This window comes from Bos indicus, chromosome 1 (genome assembly GCF_029378745.1).
Source record: "Bos indicus isolate NIAB-ARS_2022 breed Sahiwal x Tharparkar chromosome 1, NIAB-ARS_B.indTharparkar_mat_pri_1.0, whole genome shotgun sequence".
NCBI classification, from domain to species: Eukaryota; Metazoa; Chordata; class Mammalia; order Artiodactyla; family Bovidae; genus Bos; species Bos indicus.
In genome coordinates, this window is record NC_091760.1 from 144,177,728 (window position 1) to 144,199,345 (window position 21,618).

The following is a 21,618-nucleotide window of genomic DNA, read 5'->3' on the forward strand; positions in this document are numbered from 1 at the left end:
AGACTAGCCATGCCTGGGTCTTTCTCCAGGGCCCGCCTCCCCTGTCTGCTTACAGTCGGGACTTAAAGCTCAGGGAGACGGGATGTTTACGGCTATGCGATGGGGGTGCTGGGAGCCATGGAGAGATCACAGAGTGGATTCAGCTGCTTCCGGGGGCCCCTCCTCGTGGGTAAAGAAAACCGGGGCTGGGGAAGGTGACCAGCAGGGGCAGGACCCTCCATCTCTGGTCTCCCTCCACCCCTCCCGACCCCCGTGTCCCGTCAGAAGCCCCTAGCTGAGCACAGATGTGCCATCCAGGGTCCCAGCCCCAGATCCCAGAGCTGAGCACAGAAGCAGAGGTTTGAGTTGGAAGACGAGGTGTTAACAACAGGCACCTCCTTTCTCTGGGGTCCCCCGTTTCCCATCAGGGAGCCGGGCCCTGTGTCTTGGCTTTTTGCTGCACCTGCCCAACCCTGCACGAGGCTTTGACAGGGCCCCTCACACGAGCCTATCATGCCAACAAATAAGCTGCTGGTGTGTGAAATGGAGATGTCAGCCCGGCGCTTAGCGCTATCGTTTAAAAACAGAAAATAGCTGCTTCGCGTGTGCTGGCTCTGAAGGACTAATTATCTACGCTTCCAGAAGCAATGGAGCGAGGTATTCTGGCAGGATTTGCAGGATTTGTGTCATCGTTGCTTCAAATCTGTTTCTTTGGAGTTGATTAGAATTTAGGGATCTGAAATACCGTGAGCTCTGTCTGTCTAGGAGGCCCTGAAATCTGGCAAGAAAATTCGCAAATTGCCAGTTTTAACTTTCTAGGTTAGACTGTGGAATTTTTCCTTGATTTAAGTCCTCATAATACTGGCTTTTTAGAAAGACTTCATAAGTGTACAGCTCAATGAATTCACAAAAGGAGCATGCCTGGTAACCACAGCCCCCATGAAGAGCTGGGGTGTGGCCCACATCCACACCTGGGGACCCTCAGTCCTGCTCTGACACCCGCAGAGACAGACACTCTTGTGGCCAGAGAGCTTTGCTTGTTTGGGGACATTGAGGTGACACCCAGAAGTTGTTGGTGTTCAGGTGAAGTCAAGGGGGGAGGGTTTGGTAAGTTCCTGGTGGACAGGAAGTGGGGGACAGCCAGGGACTGTCTGTCCACTGGACCAGTTATGGCAAAGGGCCTTTGTTCTCATCTTCAGTGGAGGGAGCATGCCCGAAGGTCAGGGGCCACGTCTAATGGGGGTCCCGGCAGTGGGTCCTGAGGCTCAGTCTCCGCACCCTAGCCTCATCTTCCCACCCCCCGGTCAGCGGTGGCACCTCCACCCCCATCAGCAGTGGAGCTCAGGGACAAGCACCTGACTCCCGGGGCCCCTCACACTGTCTGCCACACTCCCCACCCTGCAGGGCGCCATCTTCTCACTTCCCTCGGTGTGGCTTCTTTGCTGGGGTTGCTGGTGGAAGTGAACCTCCCAGCTGAGACCTAGCTGGGCATAGGGAGGGAACTGGGGACCGGGGCCAGGGTGCAGAGTGAGGGGCTCGTGAGAGTGTCATGAGTGGTGTGTCTGGTGAACACGTGACTCCTCATCAGACCCTGCTTTGTGCTGCCAGCCCCAGAGCACGGGGTCTCGACTGCGTGTAGAAGAGGGGTAGGGAGAGAGGGCATAGAGAGGGGTCAGGTGAGCCCAGGAGAGGAGGAGGGAGCACGGGATCTCGACCTCCTGTAAAAAGTGGGGAGCATAGATGAGGGTCAGGCGAGTCCGGGAGAGGAGGGACCTTCCGGGCAGACAGGTGGCCCCTGCAGCCTTGTGCGGGCAGGTGCCAGGCACCAGAACCCACCCTCGCCTCCCTTACCCGCTGTGCCCCCAGAGCTCTGGAGAGGCTGCTGACGCAGATGGGCGTCCAAGCCCCAGCAATGGCTGGGTGACCTGAGCTGGGGCCAGTGAGGCTGGCCCAGTGGGGTGGAGTCCCTGTTGTCTGGGGGCGGGTCTGTGGCTGCAGTTGTCTCTGGATCTTGGGCCCCAGCCGGGCGCCTTTCTCCCCAGCTGACCTGGGAGAATGCAGGGGCTACAAGCCTGGCTCCCAGGGAGGGAGTGGGAGCCCTTGGCCTCATCCCCCGATCCGATCCATGTGGGGGCCTCAGCAGAGAGGGCCTGACTGCCCTCTTAGTGTTTGAACAGATGGATCCCGTGCTGGTCTCTGAGCATTTTCATTTGGTGGCAGTTCCAGCAGGTGGGCCATGCATGGCCCCTGAGCCTTGGCCTTTGGGGCTGGCTGCTCCCCACACTCCCCATCACCTCCATGCTCATCCCTGCAGTTGTGGGTGCCGAGGCTGCGCTGGAGAGACCCTCCTCCTGTTCTCCAGGTCGGAGACCCTCCTGCCTGCCCCAGGCCGTGTCAGGCACCTGCCATGTGTCAGTGCAGGCCCGCCAGCTCTCTTACACCCGTTCCTTCTCTGTCCATCTTGCAGGTTTTGGGGTTTGAGGTCGATGCGGTGAACTCTGTCCAGTTTTCAAACCACACAGGTAAGGTGTTGGTCTCAGCCATCCTGGCAGAGCTGGGTGTGGGCATGGGAAGTGGTCCCTTAGATTCGGAGAGCTGCCCCCCTCATCTTACAGACAATAGAGCATGTGGGGGGTGAGTTTGCCAGCTCCACGTTTAACTCAGCTCAGCTGCTTTGGTGGCTGGACGACCCAGGTGGGTGACGTGACGTCTGGTCCCCAGTTTCCTCCTTGAGCTGAGGTTGGTGATCCAAGCACCTGCTCAGGGGGCCCCCCACCTGGGTGACACTGTGGGCTGGAGCACTGCCACAAGCTCTTGCTTCTCTGAACATCGGTGCCAAATCGAATCTCAGAGATAGTTCTGAGTGAAGTAGAAAGGGAGAGCTTTATTGCTTTGCTAGGCAAAGGGGGACACAGTGGGCTCATACCCTCAAAACCCAGTGTCCCAACTTGGGGAAGACAGTGACAAGTTTTATGGTAAAAGAGGGAGCGATCAGATCGACATTGTTCTGAGGGGTGGGTGGTGAGGTAAGTAAGAGTCAACATCAGCAACCTTCAGGTCCAGCTGGTCTGGGGTCTGCATGCTTGTGGGCAGCATACCAAGGTTAATCGTTAACTTTTCCCACCTGGAGTGGCTTTCGGTATCTGCAAAAACAGCTCGGAGACATTGTTGTGTGTACTCTGGCGATGGAGAAACAGGACCTTGCCCAAGGCTGCTCTTGACTGTTTGTTTCTCCCTGGTCTCGCATCCCCTCCCTTCCCTAATGTGAACAACTGCTTGAATCCACCCACTGGAACTCGGAAGGTCATGGAGGCCGAGTGAAGGCTGTTTTCTATAATCAAAGAGATGAGGGCACCGAAAGGCCTTGTGCCGAGGAACCCCACCGGGCCCTGATGGTATTAGGAGGAGAGAAGGTTCTGGCTTTCTCTATTAAGACCCCGAGCCTCGGGGACCCCGTGTGAGTGTGTCTCTGTGTACGGGGACCCAAGGGCAGCCCGTGGGATTGCTGGCTCGGATTCATGAGGTCTCGGCCCTTGGAAAGCCCCTGAAACACCAGGCAAGGGCCCTGTGGCCTCGGATCCGCCCTGCCCTGAGTTAATGGCATCAGGGGGACAAAGCCTCTCAGTTCTTAGAAATGTCACCACGTCCCTTCTTTGAAGTTACTATGAACCCAGACGGAATCTCGGAGCACAGAACGTCCCAGAAGCTCTGGCAGGTGGCCCAGCATCAGATATGCGGAAAGGTGCCTGGTTCTTGGCGGGAGTGGGGAACAGACATCAGTGGAGGAGGAACTATGCTGGGTTCAGATGGAGAACATAGCGCTCTCAGTAAACAGCCTTTCCTGCCATTGCTCCCCCAGTGTACTGGGCACAATGACATTTGGACGCGTCCCCAGAAGTTGTCAGTCCAGCGAACCTCCCCAGAGCTTATAGGTTTTACCGCCCTCTTTTTTGCTTTTTTCTTTTTGTTTTTAAAGTAAAAGAGCCAATTTGGCTTAGACTTTAAGCCTCCCCTCCAGGGCAGCCCCTGCCTGCGGCCAGCATTCTCCAGTTGCTCCTTCAGCAGGGCTTTCCTGTTACGGGCTATCCCAGCCCTTGGGCAGTGGCTGGGAGGAGCTGGACGGGGCTGGAGGTCGGTGGGTGAGGCAGGCCAGCCGTCCAGCAGGTAGAGTTCAGAGTGTGACTGTGGTTGTAATCCACTGCCAGCCTGGTGGTGTCCCCCCCTGGGGGGCGGGATCAGGTGCACAGGAAGGAGCTGGGACCCTTGGGGTCAGCCTCCGCGGTTTCTTTCATTTGTAAATTGTAAGTTGAGCGGCATGGATGGAGGACCCCAGTGCCCATCTTTCAGAAGGGTCTCCTGAGTTAGGAGAGGAGAGATAGGGCTGTGGCGGGAATTGGAGGGGTGGTGCGGAGGGCGGGCAGGGATGTGCTCTGAACATTGTGAGCCTGAACCTTCTCATCTCGTTAGGAAGTTGGCCTCCTGGGTGGGAGTGGGGGGTGTTTGAGACCCCGCAGGGGCTGACTTGCGTGTTACGGACTGCAGTGTGTCCCCTCGATTCACCTGTCAAGATCCTGACTCCTGGAACCTCAAATGTGACTGTTTAGAGATGAGGCCTTTAAAGAGGTAGTTAAAGGTGAGTGGGGTCACTGGGGTGGCCCTGCTCCCATCTGACTGGTGTCCTTAGAGGAGATCAGGACACAGACACACACATGGATGACCACGTGAGGACGGAGGAGGAGCCGGCCCTGCGACACCTCGATCCTGGACTCTGGCCTCGAGGACCACAGAGGCCTGGGGTTCTCGATCATAGCAGTCCTCGGACAAGAACGCGGTGCACATGCGGTGGGGTCAAGCCCCACGATGTCGGGAATTCCCTGGTGGTCCACTGGTTAGGATTTGGTGCTTTCACCGCCAGGTGTCCAGGTTCAGTCCCTGGTTTGGGAACTGAGATCCCACAAGATCTGCACGAGAACCACAACAAACAACCCACCCTGTCTGGAAGGATGTTCGGAAAACCACGGGTCAGGAGTGACTCTGGTTCCTCCCACCTGGACCATGGAATTCCGTGGCAGCAACGCTTGTGGGGGTCCAGCCAGGGCTGCCGGCTCTGAGCAGAACCAGAACCTGTGGGGACACCCTGCTGAGGGGTGGTCACCTTGCCTCAGGACCCTCCCTGCTCCTGCCCCTCCTGGCCCGTGAATGGGGATCCACCAGAGGCCATGCTTTCCTGGAGAATAGCTGATGGGTTGTTGGGCGTTGCCCCGTGTGCTTTTTCAGAGGCTGCTCTGCGGCGGCCAGGCCCTCACCCCATGCGCACATGGAGAGCCCTGCAGCCCCTTCGCCAGGCCCACAGCCGGTCCTGTACTTGTGGTCGGTACTCAACTCTGTTGTTGCAGAAATCAGGCCTTCCGAGGCTCTACCTTATGTCTTTAGAAACCCATCCATTCATGGGGTACCTCTTGGCATTAGGGCCGCCAGGGACAAACTTGCCATGAGTGGACTTCGGGGTGTCCTTGGTGGGTGACTAGGTGAGGGCCCACTGCCTGCCTGGGTAGGGGCTTCACCTGGGTGCCTGTTGGGCCAAGAACCCAGGCTGCAGCCTCTTTCCAGTTCATGTCTGGCTCTCGGTCGGGATTTGGCCTGAGACTTGGATAGGTTTCAGCTCACCTTGGATGGGAGCGGGGCTGCGAGAAGCTCCTACCTGCCAGGGTGCCCAGGTGACTGTTCAAGCCACTTGGCCTGGATAGGGGACGCACACAGCTGAGTCTGGCAAAGCTGGGGACCGTGACGTGTGGGGCCACCCCCAGGTGCCCCATTGAAGGATGGGCAGAAATCACGCAGTCCTGCGAACCATCTGTCAGTGCAACGCAGGCAGCACAGGTGTCGTTAGGGGCTGCCGAGTGGGCCTCACTGCACTGGAAGGGCAGGTGGGTCCCCGACTCAGTGATAACAACCCCAGGATGTGCTTTGGGGGGCACCCGCTGAGTCTCTGTGCCCAGGTGACGTCATGCAGCATCGGGGCCTCACGTGGTCTGCTCTGCCCCCCCACCCCACCCCCACCAGGCTACTCACACTGGAAGGGCCAAGTGCTGAACTCAGACGAGCTCCAGGAGCTGTACGACGGGCTGAAGCTGAACAGCGTGAATCAGTATGACTATGTGCTCACAGGTGAGCCCAGGGGTGTGGACGGGAAACCAGGCCTGCCTCCTGCCCAGGTGGGCTGGTGGGGAGACCCAGAGCACCCCAACCCGGCTGCTCCCTCTCCTGCCACCCGCGAGGAGGGACGGTCGCGCCTCCAGGAGGAGCTCAGTGGGGCCCTCGTGACTGCCACGTCCGGGTAGTGACCTTGGGGGTCCTGGCTGTGCCGCATCTCCACACCGGGGTCCCCGTGCCCATGGCTGGGGACAGGTACAGTGTTGGGAAGAGGTCAGGGATGAAAACACTCCCGTGAGCGACGTGCTGGCCTGTGGTGTGTAATCCCACGTAGTTGCGTTTATTTATACGTGTGGTGAGATGTGAACATGCTTACTCTGTAAAGTGGAGGGGAGGAAGGAAAATGCTGCCCACTCACCCATGGTGTCCCCTGGGTGCCTGCAGTTGGGACGCTTGTCTTGGCGGCGGATCTGGGCTCTGCCAACCACTCTCCAGGCAGGTAGCTGTGGTGGCGCTGTGTCTCCTCTGCCAAGGTTGGGTGACAAGAGTCTCTGTCCCTCCCTAAGGCTACACACGAGACAAGTCCTTCCTGGCCATGGTGGTGGACATCGTGCAGGAGCTGAAGCAGCAGAACCCCAGGCTCGTGTATGGTAGGTGCTGGGGTGCTCTTCCTTCTGGGTGCCCCAACTCCATGTTCTGCCCCTCCCGGCACTTGGGCTCTATCGCAGCTGGGCCTCCAGGGACGAGAGCCTGAAAGGCATCTTCACCGTGAATCTGGTGTCGGTCTGGGGTGCGTGAGAGAGGCTGTGATCAGTGTCAGGTTGGGTGTGTATGTGAGACCACCCTGTCCCTGGGGGGTTAGGATGAGAGACTCCCCAGGTGGGGCCCCGACAGAAAATGTAAAATGCCAGGTAAGGAGGAAAATGAGGATGGGGGTGCTGTGTTTTCCCGTTTTATTTTTTTAAACACGTATTTATCTTTGGCAGTGCCAGGCCGGCATTGCGCCTAGGCTCTCTCGCCGCAGCACGTGGGGGCTGCTGTCGGTTGTGCTGCTCAGACTTCTCACTGCGGTGGGCTTTCGTTGTTGTGGAGCACGGGCTGTAAGGCACTGGGGCTTCGGTAGCTGCGGTACGTGGGCTCCCAGGCTCTGGAGCACGGGCTCTGTAGTTGTGGTGCAGAGGCTTAGTTGCTCCACAGCACGTGGGATCTTCCTGGACCAGGGATTGACCGTGTCTCCTGCACTGGCAGGCAGATTCTTAACCACTGGGCCTCCAGGGAAGTGCACTTTGCCTGTTGTAGCTGCGTGTGTGGAACTTCACCAGACAAGCCTGGGGGCCCCTCTGGACAGCCACAGGTTTGCTGACGAGGTGCACTTTGTATCCACAGTGTGCGACCCCGTGATGGGAGACCAGCGCGACGGAGAAGGCGCCATGGTTAGTGCGTCCCCGCGTGTTCAGGGGAGGTCAGCGGGGCTGGGCACTCGTGCCCTCTAGGTGTCTGCCTGGGCGAGATGCTGCTTGCGGACCTGAAGGCTGCCCTGTCAGGAAGGAGCAGCGGGGCTGGCAGAGGGGGTTCTGTGGAGGCCCGAGAGCAGGGGTTTTAGGGCCGTGCGTCCTTGTTGTAGCTCAAGCAGCTGCAGATAATCTGCAAAAGGATGAACCTGGCTGTTTTCTAATCAGATTTTAGGTGTGGGCACTTGAGTTTAAATTTGCTCGTTTTCACGTGTCACAAAATGTTGTTCAGTCGCTAAGTTGTGTCCGACTCTTTGCGACCCCATGGACTGCAGCACGCCAGGCTTCCCTGTCCATCACCATCTCCTTGAGTTTGCTCAAACTCGTGTCCATTGAGTCAGTAACGCTGTCTAATTGTCTCACCCTGTGCTGCCCCCTTCTTTTGCCTTCAGTCACAAAGTACTGGTTTCCTTTCGACTCCCCCCCCCTACCCCCCACGACCATTTAAAACCATAGAAGTCACTCTTAGCCCACCAATGACACACCAGCTGGCAGTGGGCCTGGGCTCCGGCCCCTGACCAGGGGTAGAGTGGATGGTGTCCTCATGGAGAGGGGGTGGAGAGCTGCTGGTGGGGACCTGACCTGGATCATCAGGATGGAAGGGCTCTCCCAGCCCTGCCTTGGGGTCCCTGCAGCACGAGCCCCGCTAAGTTGTCCTGCCCCCGCCCCCATGGGTCAGCCTGCCCCCTTCCCCCTAGGTCCCACCCCTGCTCCCACGGGTCAGCCTGCCCCCTTCCCCCTAGGTCCCACCCCCGCCCCCATGGGTCAGCCTGCCCCCTTCCCCCTAGGTCCCACCCCCGCCCCCGTGGGTCAGCCTGCCCCCTCCCCCCTAGGTCCCACCCCCACCCCCGTGGGTCAGCCTGCCCCCTTCCCCCTAGGTCCCACCCCCGCCCCCGTGGGTCAGCCTGCCCCCTCCCCCCTAGGTCCCACCCCCACCCCCGTGGGTCAGCCTGCCCCCTTCCCCCTAGGTCCCACCCCCGCCCCCGTGGGTCAGCCTGCCCCCTTCCCCCTAGGTCCCATCCCCGCCCCCACGGGTCAGCCTGCCCCCTTCCCCCTAGGTCCCACCCCCGCCCCCATGGGTCAGCCTGCCCCCTTCCCCCTAGGTCCCACCCCCGCCCCCGTGGGTCAGCCTGCCCCCTCCCCCCTAGGTCCCACCCCTGCCCCCTCCCCCCTAGGTCCCACCCCCGCCCCCACGGGTCAGCCTGCCCCCTTCCCCCTAGGTCCCACCCCCGCCCCCATGGGTCAGCCTGCCCCCTTCCCCCTAGGTCCCACCCCCGCCCCCGTGGGTCAGCCTGCCCCCTCCCCCCTAGGTCCCACCCCTGCCCCCTCCCCCCTAGGTCCCACCCCCGCCCCCACGGGTCAGCCTGCCCCCTCCCCCCTAGGTCCCACCCCTGCTCCCACGGGTCAGCCTGCTCCCTCTTCTCCCCACAGTACGTCCCCGATGACCTCCTCCCCGTTTACAGAGAGAAGGTGGTACCCGTCGCAGACATCATCACCCCAAACCAGTTCGAGGCTGAGTAAGTCCCCTGAACCAACCTGGGGCTGTCAGGCCCCTACCCCTAGGGGAGAGTGACAGGGACCGAACCGGAGCGGCCCCAGTGTGTGGGGCAGGTCCTCCCATGTCGGGGAGCCGCCAGGCCCACCTGAGTGCCAGGGCAGGTGCTGGTCATCAGCCGCAGTGGTTAGTCTTCTCACCCCGACTCCCTGAGGTCATGCTGTCCCCCAGCCGTGTTCCCGAACAGTTCCTGACCCCGAACCTCTTGGGGTCAGGAAGGGACAGAGGTGCCCTGAGGAGCCAAGGACACACCTGGCTGACAACAGCCTACGGGATGGAGAGCCCACAGCAGCTGATGCAGGCCGCCCCTGGAGCTTTGAAGCCCATGTCCTAAATCTCCACATGAGGTTGAAAGGACTGTGCCGACCCCTCTGCCCAGTGTCCTTGTCCAGTGGTCTTCCTTGGATGCCCAGCCCCACCACCCCCTGATGACTGGGGGAGCCAGGTGTCCAGGGAGTGACAAGTAGGCTCCCGGGCCGTGGGGCTGGCTAAGCGCTGCAGTGGGTGGGTTCCCATAGCATCCGGCTCTGTTGGACTGTCAGCCACAGCCCCCCGGGCTCCGAGACCGCCCCTTAAAATAGGGACGGGGCTCCTGGATTCTTGGGGACTGGGGTTCCCTGACCTGGACCAGCCGATCCTGAGGGATGGCGGCTCGCCCAGCTATCCCTGGTGGTTGGTGGCTTGTGCAAACATGGCCAACCAAGGTTACAGCTGTTTGACTGTGGACGCCAGCCGCCCTCATGGGCACTCTGCTGTGATCATGCCTGGCCACCCTTCCTCATTGTTAACATGCAAACATCAACCATAATCTGGCATTTCACCACCCGCTATGACTTGTGAGTCCCTTTTAAAGCTGACTCAGAAATATGAGTCAAACCCCAGACATGGTATCCTCCTGGTCCATGATGGCTGGCAGATGCCAAGTCAGTTCCCAGTGGGCATGAGGGGTCGCCAGTGCGCCAGAGCCCCGGACTCTTACAGTGGGCTCCGGGGAAGCAGTGGCTCACCTGTGCCTGTCTGTCTTCCAGGTTGCTGACTGGGAGAAAGATCCACACCCAGGAAGAAGCCTTAGAGGTAAAGAGACCTTCCAGAACCTGGCATGGAACAGATAGCCCTGCTTGTGGTGGGGTGGACAGCCACGTGCCCTCAGGCATGGGAGATGGGTGCCCTCGTGGCCAGCATCCAGCTTCCCATCAGCCAGCCGGGGCACGTTGTAAATGCTGTTTCAGCCACTTGTTGGTCATGGACAGCCTAGTGCCTGCTGGGTCTGGATGCATGCACTGCTCATCACAGCTGTCCCCACAGGAGGGTCCAGGGCAGCCGTCCCAAAGGGCTGCAGACAGGGTGCCTTAGAACAACAGAAGTTTGCTCTGAGGGTCCCTGAGGCCAGAGCGGTGGGCTGGCCGTGTTCTGTCTGTCCTGCAGGAGAATCCCTTCCGGCCTGTCCCCCACCCTCTGGAGGTGACTGGCAGTCCTCGCGTTCCCGGGCTTGTGGGCATCACCCCAGTCTCTGTGTGTATCTACAGGGTGTGTCCCATCCGTGTGCACATGTGAGAGTGCGTGGGGGTGTGTGCACACAATGAGGGTGAAGATTTTTTGCACAGGATGGATTTGTCCCTCGGGGGCTGGCTGGCTGGGATTTCTGGAGTCCATACAGGAAGGAGGGGCTGGGCCTCCCTGCAGCCCTGGGTGAGATTTCATCAGAGTTCTTTTCAGCCTTCCCTCGGAACTTGCTCAGGTCCATAGGCCTCTTGCCAGGATTCCGCCTTAGGTGGGGTTACCACCCCTGGGCTGAGTGTGCAGAGCACCAGGGCCTCCAGGGCCTCCAGGGCCTCATACCTTTCATGTCTGGGCCTCTTCAGAGGCTGTGCTTACTTCACAGCCCAGGAAACACACTCAAAGGATCCAGGGCCCTGGGTCAGAGCTGGTGACGGCCAGTTGTGGTCACACCTGGACCCGTGGCTGTGTGTGTGTGTTTCCCCAATAGGCAGAGGGCTCGCTGGGACAGAAGAGTGGGGTGGGAGGAGCCCCTTCGCTGCTTTGAGGGTCTTGCTCTGAGTGGCCAGGGGTGTCAGGATGACCCCATCTCACTGGCCCGCCTTGGGAACTAGAGGACATTTCTGGTACCCGGTGCAGGGGTGCTGTGTTGACGGCATGCCCCCTTGTGGTGCTGTGATCCTGTGCGTGCCTTCAGGCTGTGTACGTGTAGTGTATGGGGAGAGTATGCGTACATTTGGGGTATGTGCATGTGTTGTGTGTCTGCGAGTATGCAGACAGGTGCATGCAGATGGATGTGCATGGGTGTGCTCTGGGTGCACACGTGTGTGTGTGTGTGGCAGAGGACTCGTCTCCCAGAGTCTGCTTGGCCAGGCCCCCACCCGCGGGCTAACCCGCGCTGCTCTGAGGCATTAGCATGGGGAAGACAGGGTGTCCATTCCTCATTAGGACACGACCCTCTGGCTGGCGGCCTCCCCTGCCGCAGGCCCTGGCTCAGTAGTTGTCGCCTCCTCCCACCTGGCACGAGCCCCGCCCACTCCCCTCCATCCACTCTGGCTTAGCGGCACTTTGCCACACGGTGCCCCCAGTGCGTGTGCTTCTGGGGAGGGAGGGGGTGTGTGTCTGTTGAATGAATAAAAGATGAGTTCGAAGCTTCCCAGGATGGACGGGGTGGAATCTACTGTTGCTTGGGGGTTGCCGGGCGTGGCTCCTGCCACCCCAGAGCCCTGGTGAGGGAAGACGGGAGGACCATGGCCTGGTGGGTTGGCTCACTCCTCCAGGGTTTGGGCACAGGTGGCGTGCAGGGTGGGGGCCAACAGGCTTGCACCCTTGGACTTGAAGTTCAGGGTGGGGGTGGGGAACTGGGATACCGCTATAACCTGGCCAAGCGGTCAGTGCTGGGCGACGGGGAGGGCATTGGGCGAGGCCAGGGTGTGGCTCACACATTCTCAGCCTCTGCCTCCCTCCCATCCAGACTCTAAGAGTCTGAAGGGTATGAGGGGGCGGTGGGGGGCAGCTCCCTGGCTGTGGCAGAGGCGTGGCTAATGCGCTCCCTGTGTCCGGCAGGTGATGGATATGCTGCACTCCATGGGCCCGGACACAGTGGTCATCACCAGTTCGGACCTGCTGTCCCCGAGGGGCAGTGACTACCTGATGGCTCTGGGGAGCCAGAGGACACGTAGGTCCCCACCCGGCGCTGTGCTCCCTCCTGCTGCAGGTCCCTTGAGGCTTCCGAGGCTGGGTTCAGTGGAAAGAAAATCCTGCCTGACTTGGCAGTGGCCAGCTTTCTTTTCCCAACACCTTTCTTCTCCCAAGACCAGATTGGAAACAGAATCAGGAGAGGTTTCTGTGAATTGGGATCCAGTGAGCGTGGGGTGCTGACCACTCTCCCAGGGTCACCACTCAGTGCTCCGTGTCCATTGCCAAGCTGGTAGCACAGTATCGGATAGCGTCCCCTCTTAGAGACTCCAGAGTCACGGGGACCAGCCAGCTGGAGCCCAGCTGCTAGGGAAACCAGGCGTCTCCCCACCCTCACCCCACCTGACCTCGGAGCTGGTCCTGGTGTTGACATCACTGGGAGTTCATCTCACACTCTGCCGTGTCAGTATTTTAATTATGCGGCTGCCACAGCGTAAAACGACAGAAGCCTGGGGTCACCTCACTGGCCCAGAGAGCAGTCCCACATGCGTGGCTTTCTGTCTGTGCAAAAGGACACTTATACTCATAGATACTCATGCACACAGGCCTGCACACGCGCCCCCACTTCAGCCAGTTCACGTGGTCCCTACAACTCTAGATCTCCTGCGGCTCCTGCTGCACCAGCCTGGCATGTGCTGGCCCCTCGTCTTCAGGCTGTGCACTGTCCCCCCACAGGCCGCTCTGACTGTGTAGCCCTCTGGGGCCCCAGTCCCTCACTTTCTCACTTGGGATGGGCGGTCACTGGGGAGCATGGGGATCCAGGCTGGCCGAGCCCCCGACACTGTGCAGGGGAGGGCTGGCCAGTTCCCAGGCCACACTGCAGGGCCTCTGCCGGCCGAGGATCTGGGGCCCCAGATGCTGGACTCTTCCCCCCAGGGGCTCCCGACGGCTCTATGGTGACACAGCGCATCCGCATGGAGATGCACAAGGTGGACGCGGTCTTTGTGGGCACCGGGGACCTCTTCGCTGCCATGCTCTTGGCGTGGACACACAAGCACCCCAACAACCTCAAGGTCAGTGGGGTGTAAAGGGGACAGCACGTTAAGATGCTGGAGTTGGCCGGGCCAACTCACGGGAGGTCCTGAACCCAGTGAAATCTCGGGCTTCGTGGAGACACGGGAGCTGCGGCCTCAGCAACTCAAGGTCCAAAAGCATCCCGGGAGGGAAATCCAGGGGCAGGACATCCCAGAACGCAGTCCCTGCGGTCAGACCTGCTGGAGACCCATCTCTTCCTACGGAATGTCCCCTGTCTGTCCCTCCCCCAACTTAGTGTGTGAATGTCCGCAGTGCCCCTGTGTGCTGGCCAGGCGAGCGGTTGCAAGACTGGGTTGGTAACCTGGGGAATGGCGCCCTTGCTGCATGCTGCGTGGTCAGGCGGAGGCGACACAACTGTGTCTTTTGACCTCCCTCTGCACTGCCCTCCTTCACTGGGGGCCTGTGTGCACCCTCCTCGGTGGTCAGCATGGCTGGGTGACCCGCTTGGTGTTGCGAAATGCAGGGTGGGACAGGGCCCTTCCCATCACCCGCAAGGCTTGGGTGAGTGCTGTGACTCCAAGCCAACATTCTTCCATTTCTCTTCCTCCTTCCTCCCTGGAGGGCAGAGGGTGAGCTCAGACCTGCTTCACGGTCAACTGGAAGCCCGATGCCTAGACCGAGGCCTCTTGGGGCCGCCCTCTGCCGAGCCTGAGTTCAGCTCAGCCCAGATCCCGCTGTCGGGGAGGGAGTCCACTTGCCTACCCGGCATTGCTGAACCCTGTCTTTAACTTGGCAAGGCCAGCACACAGGGACTCTGGCCAGCCTGGGGGCAGGAGCTCTTTCCTGTGTACGTTCTCTATAATAGATGGATTCCTGAAATGCTTATTAGGCACCTACCACGTGCCAGGCAGTCCTGACGGTTGCCTGTGGTCTGTTCAGCACACAGTCCCCTCTGCTCGGCTCTCCTGGTTGGAGGAGTGTGTGATCGTGGAGCCAGCGCCCTGTTGGTGGGCTGTGTCCATTCGGGCAACATGGGGGTTGGGGGCAGAGCGCCCCGTGTGGGCAGGACTCAGTGTCCTCCCCTCCCTGCAGGTAGCCTGTGAGAAGACCGTGTCAGCCATGCACCATGTTCTGCAGCGGACCATCAAGTGTGCAAAAGGTAGACCTGGCAGGCGGGCGGGCGGCAAAGGTGTGGGGCGGCGTCATGCAGGCCGAGGCTCCCGCTGTCCCCCTGGCCGAGGCCGTCAGGGCTGGGGAGGAGCAGCACGGTGGAGCAGCATGTCTATCCCTGCAGAGATGGACACTCAGGGATGAGCGCTGGGGCTCACCCCAAAGGCAAAGGGAAGGAAGAGAGAAATTCGGAATGACTCTCCCCCCCGGCCCCGGCCCTGTCGTCAATGCTCTGCTTGTCCTGCAGCCAAGTCTGGGGAAGGAGTGAAACCCAGCCCTGCCCAGCTGGAGTTGAGGATGGTGCAGAGCAAGAAGGACATCGAGAGCCCCGAGATCGTCGTCCAGGCCACGGTGCTGTGAGAGCCGCGCGGACCCGCCTCCGTCACGCCCAGCGTTAGGTGTCTCCGTTTCCGACCTTGTGAAAAATGTCTGCCTTAGAGGTGTGACTGAAACTTGGTATTTGTTTTCTTTCGTGAGTGTCCAGCATCCACTGGTCTTAATTGTGAAAATGTGCCAGTCGTGCTTTTTAAAAATAACAAAATGATCACAGAGATTTGTAATTTGGGACCCCCAGCTCCCCTCCCCCAAGGTTCCTGGAAAACCAGCTCCGTGTTCAGGTCTCTGGGCCCTGGGCTGGCTTGGGGCACATGGCGTGTCCCCTTCCTGAGCGCGGGGCCCAGGGAGACCACAGTGTCCGCCTCTCGCAGCGAGTCGGGGTTAGTGTTCATGTCCAAAAAGTGATGTAAATGTCTTTATCCTTGCTCTGAGCTCTCCTTCTGTGTTCCCCGTTCAGAATGTTTTGCCTCTTGCTTTGCTGCAGGGCAGCCCCTGGGGGTTTCAGGGTCTCCGCTTCTGTTCTTGGTATGAACGAGTTCCTGAAGCTCGGACGCACAAACGCTGCACAGTCACTTTGGCGGGGACCTTCCCAAGACCCCGGAAATCTGCACATCTCTCGTGTTTCAGGGAGGGGGCCAGCCGTGTAACTCAGCGTCCCTAGGCACCCCCACGGGACAGAGGCTGGTGTGTGGCTGAGGGCGCCTGTGGGTCTTCGGGCTCCTTACGGTCGAGCCAGTCGGTCACATGCTGTGTACTTGCCGCCCACTGCTGGTGACAGATGTGTCCAGAAGGCGAAGGTGGGCTCCTGCCCCGCCCCCCGCTAGTGTGTGCAACCCCACCCCCAGTTCTCTTGTCCCCCTGCCCCGGCTCCCCTGCTGCTCTGTCCCGTGCCCGCCAGGTGCCAGGAAGCAAGGCGCAGCTCCGCTCCTCCCCACCGTGGGTGGGGCCCAAGCCCTGACACCAGTCCTGTCGTCCGCTGCTTGGGTGACCTCCCCGGCTCCCGCCCAGAACTTTGAGGACCCTCCCCGGGCGTGGATCCTGGCAGGGTGTCCCCATGCTCAGAGCCCACCCCCAATTCCGGGACCTGCGGGGTTTGCATCTCTCGGAAGCCCACAGCCTGGAGGAAAGCAGGGAGACTACAGGATGTCGGGGCCCAGATGGGCATCCCTGGGGAAGCAGGCTCTCCTAGGGCAGCCCCGGCCCCACAGGCAGGAACCCTCCTGAGGCTGGGCCTGTGTCTCCAGGATGCTCACCGCCTCAGGACTGCCTTCTTCCCTGTGTTGAAGATGCCCCCGGATGAAGGCAGGCTGGTCTCCCCTGGACTCTGTGCACCCCTTCTCGTCTTTCTCCCCCACTCCGCTCATGTTCTGAATGTTGTAACTCGGGCATTAGTTCTGTGTACAGGGTCAGGGTTCTCAGCTCCCTGCAGTGACCAGTGGGTCAGTGGGTCAGGGCACATGTCCTTGTCCTGGTTCCTGGTCCCTGCAAGGCCTGCTGGCCTAGGAGGAGCAGGAAGACCTGGCGGGGGACAGCCCCCGAGTAGGGCAGCCAGGGACCCACCATAGTCCCACAGGGCTCTGGCCTTCACGAAGCCTTTCATGGAAAAGACGGTCAATGCCAACTAGAGCTCAGAGATGGCCGCACCGCCAGCCCGTGGGAAATCTTTTTTTTTCTTTCTTTCTGTTTCCTGTTTTAAAAAAAAAAAACTTAGGGAGAGCACGTGTAAGATGACTTACACTTGTAAGCAAGAAACTTGATTATCTCAACGAGATGGTAAAAACCCGCCCTGAAAACCTGGTGTTGGGGGTAGCAGCTTGTTTTGTGCGCACCGTGAAGTTAAAGAAAAATGCACTTGGCAAACAGTGTGCTTCTTGGTCCTGGCCCCCACTGTGGGTTTAGCTCTTAATTCTCAGTATCATACACAGAACAATCAGAACCGTTCCACCGGTAAAACCGTGAGCTCTTCTGTCTCCTTGAACCATGAAGCCACAGCTGTGAGGAAAGGCTGGGGCACTAGAAGGAAACTGGGGCTCCTGGGAGTGTCTGGGGTGCTCGGGACCCACAGAGAGACCCATACCTTCTGTGAGAACCACCTCCGACCTCCCCATGCAAGCAAAGTGCACTCTGTCGTGATGTTGCTGAACCTGTGTATCGCAGGCTCCTTTCCCTGGGGACCTAGTCCATCTGTCGTGATGACAGCAGAGGTCCTGGCTGTCTCTTCGGAATTTCCCATCCAGAACTTACCCGTGCCCAGCAGCAGTGGGTTCTCATACAGTTTGGGTCCAAGTTAGAATAAACCTTTTTATTTTTTTTACTTTCTATATAGTTGAGTAACAAAAAATAGTAATTTAAGATGAGAGCTATATTGGCCCTGAATGGCTTGCTTATTCCCAGGGTGTAGATTTCAAACCTTCTCCTGGAGACCTTGGAGACAGATTACAAAACATGGTCCTTCTTCTTCAGCCAGCCTTGAATCAGTGCCATGTCCTGCAGAGGTAACCAGGCTAGCCTGTGCTGTTTTTGTGAGAAGTGTCGGCGATTGTGGAAAACAATGCTCTGTTATCCTTAAATTTGTCAGACCCAGTCTTCAGAGTGTGTTTAATTTCGCAGTGGCTGAGCCTGTCTTGGGGCTCCTGACCTTCTCATTGCTCGGACCTCCTGTTCGCTCGTCAGTTCACACCAGAGAGGAGAGGACACTGTTCTGTCTGGAGGCCCCTGGACCGCACTGTGCACACGCCCTCTCGGGACCACCTGCCTGAGGCAGCGGGGCCCATATTTGTGAATCACAGTGCCTGTGACCACAGAACTGGGCTGTGCTCCATGCCAGAATAACCCGCCCTGGCTGCCCGCCTGGTCTCAGGTCTCCCTCTGAGGTGGGGAGGGGTCTGCTCAGGACCCCTCAGCACCTGCCTGGGCCAGAAGGAGGGGAGTGTGTTGAGGAGCAGAGTGGTATCTGCCCACAGGGCCGCTGCCACATGGTCCCGGCTTTCTGAGTCTGGGTGGCAGCCATGTGGCCCTCAGACTCAGTTCTGAGATCCCAGGCCCACCCATTTCGGGTCCACACCACCTCCCGCTGCCCAGCTGGTGGGGGCTTCCCTTCTCATCACCCCGAGTAGCTGTCTGCATCCTGACTCCCTGGAGAGCTGACTCCTGTGTCTACTGAGGGAGGCGGCAGGTGGATGTGCCAGGGGGCACTCAGGGACCCCTGGCCCTCGGGAAGGCGGGCCTTCTCCGTCTGGGAGCCCAGGTCTATGGCTCGAGGCCAGGAAGCCTTGAACTTGGGCCTGCTTGGTCAGGAAGCATGTCTTCTCCCCAGAAGGGTCCGCCCCCCTCCTGCAGTGTTCTCCAGATCTGCCCATGAGAGCCGTCAGGCTGGTCCCCCACCAAGCAGGGACTGAGAGCTGCACACGTGTGGCCTTGCAGCCTTGTGCAGAGCTGCCGTGCCTGAGTCTGTGTCTGCTTCTGCAGCCATGAGCATCCTGAGCAGGAGCCTGCTTTTGTAGACAGCTCTGTTGTTTTCGGAGGGCTTCCCAGGTGGCACTAGTGGTAAAAAGCCCGCCTGCCAGTGCAGGAGATGTAAGAGACACAGGTTCGATCCCTGGGTTGGGAAGATCCCCTGGAGAAGGGCTTGGCAACTCACTCCAGTGTTCTTGCCTGGAGAATCCCATGGAGAGAGGAGCCTGGAGGGTTACAGTCCATGGGGTCGCACAGAGTCACTACTAAAGCGACTTCACACTGGTTTGAGGCCTACCTTGCTTCTGGTCTCTGCCAGCAGGGGGCAGTGAGGGCACAGATCCTGCAGCTCACCGACCATCCCACTCCCCCTTCCCCTACCCCACCCTGCCACAAGCCCCCCCACCCCATGATGCAACACAGCTGCCACCTTTCTAGGGATGTTTCTTCAGGGGCTCTCCTGTCTGGCGATCGGAACCAGAACCGGGGTTTGTAGTCTGTTCGCTGCATGGGGAGGGGGCCCTGAGTGAGTCTGCCACATGGCCCAGGGTCCCAGTTCCTAAAACCTTGAGCTCTCCTTAGCTCCTGTCTTCCCCTGGACTCCTGCAGTTCATTCTTGGTGCAAGACGTCTTGTTCTTAATGTGCAAAGACACCGATCAAGAAACGTTGTCTTACAAGCTACATTCCTGCCTTTTACTAGAGGTCTTTGCTCACAACAGGGTGTGTTCGTTTGGTCATTTGGCAAGTGATTTTAGGTCTGGCTTAGGGAATATTTTAAAACTTTATATGAATGGAAAGTTCTTTTAAGAATTTTCTTTTTAACTCCTGGCAGAGTAAACAGGCGTTTTTAAAGCTCGCCACTGTCAGAGCCGAGCAGAGCCCTGTGCTCAGGGAGGGGCCCCAAGCTCCAGGGTTGCAGTGAAGGACACTCCTGGCCCCTCAGCAGCCCAATTTTCTGCAGCAGGAAACACGCGTGGAAGGACATGCCATGGGCCACTCAGTCTGGCCGGGGGCAGCGCAGTCCTGCGAGAGCTGCCCTCCGCCCAAACAGAGGGGGCACACCGCCCTCGCGCCCTTTGCTCGGGAGCCCCCCAGACAGGGGTCTTGGTCCTCATGCAGCCAAGGATACAGAGCTGGGTCAGCGGGTTCGGGACCACTGTTGCTTTCTCACACAGCCCCCAGCTTCTGGCACAAGGAAGGTGAGTGTGGGTCATGACCAGGATGGAGGAGGGACAGACGAAGGGAATGGATGAGCCTGGCAGCAGTGCCCCCAGTGTGCCCCAAAGAGTGAAGAGGGGATAGAGGCAATTTGTGCGTTTCTGCATAATACCTGGGACCATTGTCTTGGTAATGGGAGGCGTCAGTGTTGAGGCTGGGGAGGTGGAAGTGAATTCTTCACGCAGCCCCTGAAGGATAAGGTGTGTGGGTGGCGTGTTGAATGTTTTTGGCTTCAGAGCTGCATACTTGTAGAATTTCACTTGGGATTTCCCATAACGGTTACAAACCTGGACCCGCAGGAGGACTGAGGCTCTGACTCAGGCCAGTTGGTGCCGACCCTGTCCTTCCAGAAGCTGGGGGAAATGATACAACCTTGGGACCAGAGGGGCTCCCTGCGGTTCCGGCGACGGCTTCACTAGCCCTGTGCTCTACTTGCCAGCCCCACCTACTGTGCGCCTGTGGATGTGTTTTAAACATAAACCCCTTGCAGCGCTGTCGAGGCTGTGTCTGTTTGTTCTGGTCTTACTGACTTATGATTATCACAAATAAATATTTTCATGGTGATGCTGTTGAAGTGTGGTTTCTTTTTCCCAGAGGAGCTTCGTTCCCCTGTGGCCAGAGGTCCTATCCATCTAACCCTCTCTGGTTTTTTTTTTTTTTTTAGCCCTCTCTGTTTTCTCTCTGTTTTCTGCCCGGGAAGTGGGGGCAGGGCTTGTTTGGATGCTCCAGGCAGTGGGCTCCAGGCCCTTGGGCTTCCCCCGGGATTGGGCTGAGGATCAGAGACTGCAGGTCTCTTTCCTGACCCCTCCTGCCTGATTCTGAGGAGCAGCTCTGGTCACTGGCCAAGCCTCACGCTCCTTCCTGCTTCCTTCAGGTCTTGTTGGTGACAGCACTGGTCTTGTGAGCCCGGCCGGTACCTGCTCTCCCTGCCATCTACTGACACCTTTGTAAATAAGTCCGAGGGTCATTTCCAGGCAGCACCAGGCTCCATCGGACGGGCAGGAAGAAGGTGGGCAAGGATACGGGGTCTTGTCTGAAGCACTTCTGACTCCACCTCTCAAATCCCCTTCTACCAGCCCAGTGTGGCCCTTGAGGCTGGGACACCGATCCCGTGGCTGCTGTAACACATTTCTACCAATCGAGGGGCTTGCAGTAACGCAGATTTATCCTTTCACAGCCTGGATGTCAGATGTCTGAAAATGGGTGGGCGGCTCTGGTTCCTTCTTGGGGATCCAGAGAGAATCTCTAACTTGCCTTTTCCATCTTTCTAGAGGGACCTGCACCCTTTTGCTCACGGCTCCTTCTCCACCTTCAGAGCCAGCAGCATAGCCTCTTCAGTCTCCCTCACACTAACTTTCCTGCCTCCCTCTCATGGAGACCCTGTGATGACGCTGGGCCCACCTGGCTACTCCAAGACCAACTCCTCATTTTAAGACGCATCTGCAAAGTCCCTTTTGCTGTGTAGGGTACATCCATAGGATTCGGGCACTAGGGCGTGCATTGCAGGGAGCTTTCCCAGGGCTTCTGGGATCATAGCCACACAGTCTCATCCTGTCTGAAATTCTGCCTAAATTACAGCATTGAATAAATTCCCCATAAGGTGCAGACTCAGGCTGGCCCCTGCAGCAGGGTCTTAGCCAGCACAAGGCTGGCCCCAGCCCCTTCTGTCTTGTTGCTCTGCTTTCCCTGGGGTGTGGCACTTGTGTGTGACCTTGGAGTGGGGGGAGAGGGAGGAGAGGGAGAGGAGAGAAGGCACTTTTCCCTCCCTCCATCCATCCCTCGCCCCCTTTCCTAAAAGTTTCACGGAGATCAATTCACATTTCAGTTTGCCCTCTTTGAATGAAAATTCAGGGTCTTGTTATGAAGGTAGCAACCCTGAAGAGGATGTTTAAGTTTAGCTTTGACAGCTGTCTCCCCCAGATCAATGGTGTCCTCCAAAAAGGTCCGCTAGAACCTCAGAGTGTGACATTTGGAAACACGGTCTTTGCAGATGTACTAGTTAAGATGAGGTCACACTGCAGCAGAGTGGGGCTCAATCTGGTACCTGGTGTTCTGACGAGATGCTGAGGGAA

The 21,618-nt window shown here is 58.9% G+C and overlaps 1 protein-coding gene across 1 annotated transcript in view; it reads left to right on the forward strand.

Annotated features, from left to right (window-relative positions):
* The window catches only part of PDXK (pyridoxal kinase), a 31,124-nt gene extending 11,014 nt beyond the window's left edge, over window positions 1-20,110 (forward strand). Inside the window, exons 2-11 of the mRNA XM_019963561.2 lie at window positions 2,447-2,501; window positions 6,043-6,147; window positions 6,699-6,782; window positions 7,519-7,565; window positions 9,075-9,160; window positions 10,227-10,272; window positions 12,262-12,373; window positions 13,270-13,406; window positions 14,461-14,527; window positions 14,786-20,110. Of these exons, the coding sequence (XP_019819120.1) occupies window positions 2,447-2,501; window positions 6,043-6,147; window positions 6,699-6,782; window positions 7,519-7,565; window positions 9,075-9,160; window positions 10,227-10,272; window positions 12,262-12,373; window positions 13,270-13,406; window positions 14,461-14,527; window positions 14,786-14,898 (852 nt within the window). The 3' untranslated portion in view covers window positions 14,899-20,110. The remainder of the gene's footprint in view (window positions 1-2,446; window positions 2,502-6,042; window positions 6,148-6,698; window positions 6,783-7,518; window positions 7,566-9,074; window positions 9,161-10,226; window positions 10,273-12,261; window positions 12,374-13,269; window positions 13,407-14,460; window positions 14,528-14,785) is intronic.
* The last annotated feature ends 1,508 nt before the right edge of the window (window positions 20,111-21,618 follow it).